Here is a 7,800-nt window from a genome sequence, read left to right as displayed (position 1 = left end):
AATAAAACACAGAATTAATCATTGTCATAAACATTGTTATTGTTCTAATTATGTTATCAAAACTATAAGGTAAAACACAGTTTGTTTTAAAAGACCAATAAGGTTGTTAAACTGAGCTAAGTCTGAATTGTATCCACTAGAAACAGAGCCAATAATTCACAGCTGACTTTGGCAAATGCCAGTATTAATACACATGTTTTATTTAATATAGTATTCATTATATAGTATTATACCTATTCAGGTCCTTAGACTTTCCTCACATGCAGATCTGAATGTGTTAGCCGTATGTCGCACCATAATGCAGATTGTAACAAAAGGGTGCCAGTGATGGAAAAGTACCCCGTGGATTTCTTAAACTGGACACTTCCCCGCCACCTTGTCATTTCAGTTACACGCCAAAGTCAACGCATTCACTTAGAGTAGCTGTGCGGACGCTGTTATTTAAAGAATCTCATATCGCAAGAGCCAAAAATTGGATGGTTGAGGTTTGGATGCACGAGGGAAAAGTGAGAACGACAACGAACCCGTGGGTCTCAACAGGGTCCTATTACATTTTTAACCTCATATCTGATATTTGTCTTATTAGTTAAACTACCTAACCCTTGTTTGACCTTTGACCTTATAGGTGATCGGACTTAACGATGTACCTAATGTGTTCTATGCTTGACTTTGTCGATGTTTGTGTCTCTCTGTCCTAAAAGCTTTGTTTCTACTGATTGTTGCACTTAAAGCTGAGAAACGGTTCATTGCTGGAGGTAAAATCACTGCACAAGATACCCAATCCCCACAGAACAGGACAAACCAAAACCAGTTTGAGAAAACAAACATATTTAATTTATTATTAAACAACATAAATAAAACTCAGTGAGTTCAAATACAAATACATAGTTTATGTACATGTGTTCGTGCAGGGGGAGTCTTTTTGTCCGACAAAAACCCTGCAAGGATACAGAAGGCACGTGTGACTCTCAGTCCAATCTTGGAACATTTGTATTGCAGCAGGAGGAAGGCACAGTTAAAATGAATCGTAACTTAGGAATTAAAAGAGGGATGTGAGGGTCTGTGTTGGCCTGCAGCTATTTAGATTTTTGTTAAATAATGTCTTGTAAAAGAAAGAGGGGCATATTATATAAGATTCTTCTGCTGCTCCTTTTCATTCAAGATTTGAGATTTTGTGTTTGCACATAAATCGTTTTGTTTGCTCGATGAATGAATATGAATATATATACAAAACTTCCAACATTAACATGGAAAACACTGGACGTTAATTTATTCTATATACACACATATACACATTTATGTTAGCGGAACAATTTTATATGTTTAACATTTATAATCACAGAAATAGTGTCAGTGATATTTTTGATATTGGGGAGGTTGTGTGAAGGCGCAAGAGTAAAAAAAAGTGTAATGAACATGTTATAAATGTGGAATAAGCATGTTGGGAATTACTAAGCGCAAAGAAAGGGTTCTGACCATGCAGCTATTGTTGGGCTTATTATTTTACTTGAATATTGTCCCACGTGGAAGTAGATGATTGTCAAGTTCTGTCTTTGCACATCAACATAGACTCCAGCTTAACTTTGTATATATTTTAAATAGAGGCTCTGGAATGAATAATCTATGCTTTTCCACAAACAGGAGCCAAACATGTCCTTGTAGGTCTTATAACGTTTCCACGTCTTCTCCAGGACCCGGATTTATGTCTTTAGTCCTGCCCCTCAAGCCTCAGGCCTTCAGAGATGAGTGCCACGCCTTCAGAGTTGAATTCTGCGCAGCTCAGTAGCTCTGAGCTACTGGCGCCCAAGACGCGGTCAGCCTGGCAATGGAGCTCTCGAACTGGGCCTCCCCGACGCCGCCGTCACTCAGGCTGGGATCGTACATGGAAGAAGGCGAGGCGACGGGCAGCGCGGAGGTCAGGCCCGTGTAGGATGAGCCCCTCAGGAACTGGGAGGTCAGACCACCGGGTATGGAGCCTGAGGCCGAGCCTGAAGGGGTGAGGGTGGAGCCAGCCACCGACCATAAACTGGGGTACTGACTGTGGAGGAGAAGAAAGAGGGTTGGTGAAATAGATCATTTTGGTGGCATCACTACGTAATCACAACATGAACCGAGTAATGTTCTAAATATAACATCTGGATTGTAGTGGCCCATGAGGACTGATATCAAACCAGGTTGCAACCATCAATAATGCAGAAATAAAGCTATGAAATTTGATTTAAAGTTGAAGAGATTCCAGCTTAAAATCAAAAGTGTGCCCCTGTTTATAAAGTTGAGAGACTGACCTGGAATTGGATGTGGAGTTAGTGGTGTGGGACAGAGTTCCCATGCCTGTGGAGTTGGGGATCTGAAGAGCAGACCAGCTGTCGTGAGTCGGCAGAGAACCGGAGGTGTTGTCCATATAGTTGTCTGAAAAATAAAAAGAAGCACGAACCATATTACTCAAAACCCCTCCATTTTAACATTAAATATTTAATTTAGTGTTGACAATATGAGCAGGTCTTACTTGTGCTGGAGGTGCGGTGGGGGTAGTGGCTGGGGTACGGGGCAGATCTGTGGCTCCTCAGGCTGGAGTAGCGCTCGCAGTACGAGCCGGAGGAGTGGGCTGCTGGGCTGCTGAACTGAGGGGGGCTGCTGCTGGGGCAGATGGGACTCTGGCCTGGGAGGAACCAACCTCCAACTGTGGAAAACAGACACAGCAAAGTCAGACAGTGCACTAACCCAATCCTTTAGAGCTCCAGCTGCCCTTCAGCAGCAGATACAGCGTTTAGATTTTCTGAATATTGTCCCTACTTTGGAACTAGAAAGGGAGAAATAAAAGAAACTCACGCTGAGAGTATCCAGACTGTTGACTGTCTGCGCTGTGATCGGGGATGTCTTTGTGGTCGCTCCTGCAAACAAACACATAAACATTAGCTGCTGTAAACTTAGTCCTGACCAACTTGATAATAAACCTCATATTAAGGTTTTAAATTGATGTTTTAAGGCCGTACCTTTCTTTGGCGTCCAGGAAGGCCTTCGCAAATGGATTGTGCTTTATCTTCAGAGCAGTGATCTGTGGGCAGAATGGGACACCTTGTTAGCCTTTCGATTCATATCTAAAACAAATCAGCACCAATTAGGTTTAAAGTGCGAGGAGGTGACCGACCTCTTCGTTCTGGTAAGCGGTGACGGCGATGAACTGCGTTTCGGGGAAAGACTGGCTGCTGATCATCTTCTGGACCCCGCCAACCTTCACAATGTGTATCCTTGGCTCATACTTGTGCAGAGAATTCAGCATGATCTATATGGAAACAGGAAATACCATTGAATATTAATATGTGTCACCAAACTTTTTATAATAAGTGAATTAGGTCAAGACATAAGTCCAGGGGTGTCAGATTTAAAAAAAAATTATCTTGTTAACCATCTTTCAAACCACTGAATGAATCTACAAATTCTAGAATAAAAGTGAAGGAATTTTAGAAACCGTTGTAAAATGTTTATCTCTCAGATTCATTCATTAAACTGGATAATAACTGATTTTCTTCTCAGCCAGCTTCTAAAGCTTATTTAGGCTGAAAGTGGCCCAACAGAAATAGATGTCATAAAAGCTTTTCACACGACCATGAATAATTCATGCATTTCCTCACCTGTCCGCCTCCATTGAGTTTGTTGGAGAGTTTGACTTTGCTGAAGGAGACTGGCGCTTTCATCCAGTGGGCGCCGAAGTTGGGGGAGTCCGGGTGGATGTAGACGCAGCTGGGGCTCTGGGGCTCGGGTTTACCACCGGGGACCCACTCCCCGTTCACGTACTTCCACCGGTTGTTGTCCGCGGCCACGAAATCCAGCAGCACCGAGTACATGGCGTTTGGGTCCAGGCCGCTGACGCTGGCCCTGAGCACCGGGAACATCCTCCTGGAAAATAAAATAAACGTACCATTTGAGTGGATTTACATTTGAGACCAAGATCATTTTTAATTATAGAATCCATTAGTTTAAAATTAGGAGTTTAGAAGCTTCAGTAAAAAGTCCAGTTACTATTTTCTAAATCCTCCCGAGGCCTCCCAGGCTTCAGGAGCAGCACTTTGACAGCGCATTTACGCGCGTGTGTGAGTGACTGTTAATATCAAAATTAACTAATTCTTTATACAACTGAAAATCTGTCATATTTTACATACTAACTGTTACAACTCGTTATATTAAAGTTTTTTTTTAAAACGTGCGTAAAATGCGCCCGTCCTGTGCGTATGGCACAGCAGCGGGGCCTCCTCACAAGGCGCATTGCTGAACGTACCTTCCAGTCTTGGTGACAATCATCTCGTTGGTCAACTCTTTGAACTTGGTCCACAGGTCTGCATCGTCCAGCGTCAGTTTAATATCCCGCTCGGATGCGTCGCCCTTCTCGCTGCCCTTCTGGAACTCGTTCTCCACGGCGCTGAGGAGATGCTCCAGGCGCTGGTCGGGGTTGGAAGAAGTCATATTTCCAAGAAGAAGAGTTGAGACTAAGATCCAGGACGTTGAGTGCTCCGATAAGCTGACTGACTCAGATAACGGCCGGTGACAGAGATGTGCAGGCCCGAGCGAATCACTGCTTCCTAATATCCGAGGCCTCATCCTTTAAGGGCCCCCAGGGACCTCATGGGGATGCGGGGCGTGGTTTGTGCGCGCAGGCACGCACCTCGCCTCTCTGACCGGGTTCAACGTCTCCAAACACCGCCCACACACACAGGCTGAACCTCTCTTTACAATGTCACATTTTTCATTTAAAAGCAACCTTTACCCTTTAAATTGAAATTAATTTCCCTCAATCCAGCACTGCTCGAACCATCTACTTTTTAAACACCTGTTAGAGATGATCTAAGAAATAAATAGTAAGTATAACAGTGAATTCTGCTCCTGTGAAGTTTGGGCATTTATGGTTTAATACCTAAAATGTGTTTGCAGTGTGTTGCATGTGATGGGCCCACACATTCAAAGCTGTGCGCTGAGACAAAAGAAGGGAAGCGAGGGAAGAGATCTGCGGCCTTTGAACTCAGCTGTATATTTGCAAATAGTGCTAATCTTTTGTTGTCTCTAATCCACATGGGAGAGGGCCTGTGTTTACCGAGTATGGGCCATTAGGGCAGACTCTGTGTTCCTGTTGTGCCAGAGTGTGGACAGCCCACAAGTGATGCCCACATTTGCATAATGGGCCTGCATGTCTCACTCCGAGGCTCTAATATTAAGTATTTCATGCTGCCGGAGGCCGAGTGCTCGGCACCGGAGGATTCTGCTGTTCAAATAAAACAATTTGCTAAACTCAGAGTCGCTGCTGAAGAAGAAAATCCACTCGTTGTAATATACTACATGTAGATTAGGATTTTATCAACAAAACACATGATTATTGTAGATGATATGATGCATGGTTGCAGATTAAAGTGGCTGAAAGTATAAAAAAAAAGGGAAACAACCTGACCAAGACAGACCTAAATAATTAACATTCCTAATACTGATCCATGCATGTGGTTATATAACGTACAATAACTTGTGGCTTGTACTGCACTTTGTACTGTCCTGTGAGAACCAAGCATCATCAAAGTGTCAGCAGAGAAAACACAGCCATTTTATTTTCTCTGACCATAAATAAACATTTCACGTGTGAGGGTATTGAAAAGAAAATCAATATCACAACACTTTGAGATAAATACTTTCATTTCTTTGTTACCATAATTAACATTTTACATTTAGTTAGTGGTTGAGGTATAATATCTGACACTTCTTTCACCTCTGCCATCTGTGGTTTCATATTTACTCTCTGAAACTTAGACCTAGAAGATTACACACACACTATAATGACATACTTGTGAACAGATTAACTTCTGCTCATTCATCTCCAGCCACCAGCCCCCAAGCCGTCACCTCGCTGCACTTGGGGTTTTATTTATTCAAGCGGCCTCCACTGATCCTGCCACAGGTTTTCGTGTTTTCAGATCCGAGGCCCCGTGTGTGTGTCTGTTTCCCGTCGCCTCTGATTCCACTGTCTGTGATGTACTTGGAATTGAGTGAGGGCTTTGGAGCGCGACTCCACTTTACTACACCACTTCCTCCAGTTCTACAGAGGCCATAAATGTAAAGGGGCTCTCTCACACCTTTCCATCCCGTGTCCATTCAGCAGCCTCTTCCTTTTCCCCTGTGGTTTTGTGTGTGTGTGTGTGTGTATTCTTTTTTTTATTTTGGAGACGGAGAAAAGGAGACAGAGAGTGTTAAAAAAGAAAAATAAAGGTGACTGCATACTGGACATAACCCCCACAGACTTGGCCTGTATGCTCCGATTGCCACTGACACACTCACAGGAAGTTGTGTCATAACTCCAAATTAAGTTGCAGGTCTGTGATCGTGCCTGTTTGGGAAGTCAGGGGTGAGACGTCTGTAGCTGCAGCAACAAAACACTGTCAGGTGTTGCCACGGCGATGCGTATTAAAGCACAGAGCATGCCATCTTCATAGTTTGACTGACGGGCGAAGTCCAAGCCGAGGTAAAGGAGGAGCCTCTTCATCCCACACGGTGAGCGAACGTCTGCTCTGAAATATGAAGTTTGCTTGAAAAGCCACCAAAGGTTTCCCAAAGCTTTTCTCTTCATATACACACACACACACGCTGCTGCTGCTGCTGCCTGGTGAGCTGAGGGTTAACTGATGCAGGCCTCGTCTCTGGCATCGGCACACACACACCTAGGTGAGAAATATTGCAGAGGTCTGGTGCTTCACAAAGGGACAGTTATAACGATGCATATTTTCCAGAGGACTTCGTGGGACTAAATGAGTAAACACAGGGGGCGGATGAGTCAGGCCCTGGGAAGAACAAAACAGACACACACGCACACACACGCACACTCACAAAGTGATTTTTACATGGTTTATGACATAAATTGGTAAACGGACAAAACAGCACAGCGGGTCAAGCTCCAAGATTATTGATGTGGACGAAAATAAATGGGAAAGGAGCCTTAGAGGTGAAGTAAAGATCGATTCATGCGTCAGATATTCAAGGTGATGCTGCTCAGCGATGAATCACACGAACACAATGTCAAACATGGAACAGATGAAGGACATTGAAGTGGGCCCTCTGGGAAACTGTCTTGCTTATGATGTTTTCTGATATTTTTATTTATGATCTGATTCCAATTCACTTTTTAGTTTAATTCTGATATTCAGACGTGTGTGTGTGTGTATGTGTGTGTGTGTGTGTGTGTGTGTGTGTGTGTGTGTGTGTGTGTGTGTGTTTCATGTTATGTGAATCTTTAGCTCTTTAACGTGCAGCAGAACACAGCGAGGCTCACTCTTTACTAGATATTCTTCTTAATTTCTAAAATTTAAAGTCTTTTAATTGCTCGTGTTATTGTTATATTATGTTTTGTGTAAAATCGTCTTTGATATCGAAAAGGGAAAATACATTTTGTTTTCTTTTCACGACTTGCCTAAAATGGTTAATTCTCCAATTGTTTACTTCAAGTGAGACTATGTTTGCTGAAAAGCTGATCCTGTGGCCACAAGTGGCAGCTGCAGAATTTCTCCTCCTTCCAACATTTTCGAGCTCGTCACTTTTAGAAGGCCTCGTCATCAGGCCACCTGACCGAGCACAAACAGAGCAGCTCCGATGCAGAAATAACAGTCACACAGCAGCAGCCACAGTCTCTGTACTTGGTGTTTTTACAGTCTGTGAATTAAGATCTTTATTGTGAGCAGAAGATTCTGTAAAAACAGGACCCTGTCTGCTCTTCAACAGCTTGCTTTGATGAAGATTCCAAAAGTCCTCCGCTCAAAATGTTATTCAGGTACA

The 7,800-nt window shown here is 43.3% G+C and overlaps 1 protein-coding gene across 1 annotated transcript; it reads right to left on the bottom strand.

The window, feature by feature from the left end:
- Positions 1 to 1,093: 1,093 nt before the first annotated feature.
- Positions 1,094 to 7,391, bottom strand: tbxta (T-box transcription factor Ta). Its single transcript, XM_034600628.1, has 8 exons — positions 4,277 to 7,391; positions 3,633 to 3,897; positions 3,149 to 3,283; positions 2,994 to 3,055; positions 2,830 to 2,891; positions 2,507 to 2,680; positions 2,286 to 2,409; positions 1,094 to 2,038 (listed from the first exon to the last, which is right to left on the bottom strand). Exons 1-8 carry the CDS (start codon positions 4,594 to 4,596, stop codon positions 1,780 to 1,782), a joined length of 1,401 nt encoding a protein of 466 aa, XP_034456519.1. The 5' UTR covers positions 4,597 to 7,391; the 3' UTR covers positions 1,094 to 1,779.
- Positions 7,392 to 7,800: the final 409 nt, after the last annotated feature.

Source organism: Hippoglossus hippoglossus, chromosome 11 (assembly GCF_009819705.1).
Source record: "Hippoglossus hippoglossus isolate fHipHip1 chromosome 11, fHipHip1.pri, whole genome shotgun sequence".
Lineage (NCBI taxonomy): Eukaryota > Metazoa > Chordata > Actinopteri > Pleuronectiformes > Pleuronectidae > Hippoglossus > Hippoglossus hippoglossus.
The sequence above is the reverse complement of the archived record's forward strand: the minus strand, read 5'-3'. Positions and strand labels throughout refer to the sequence as shown.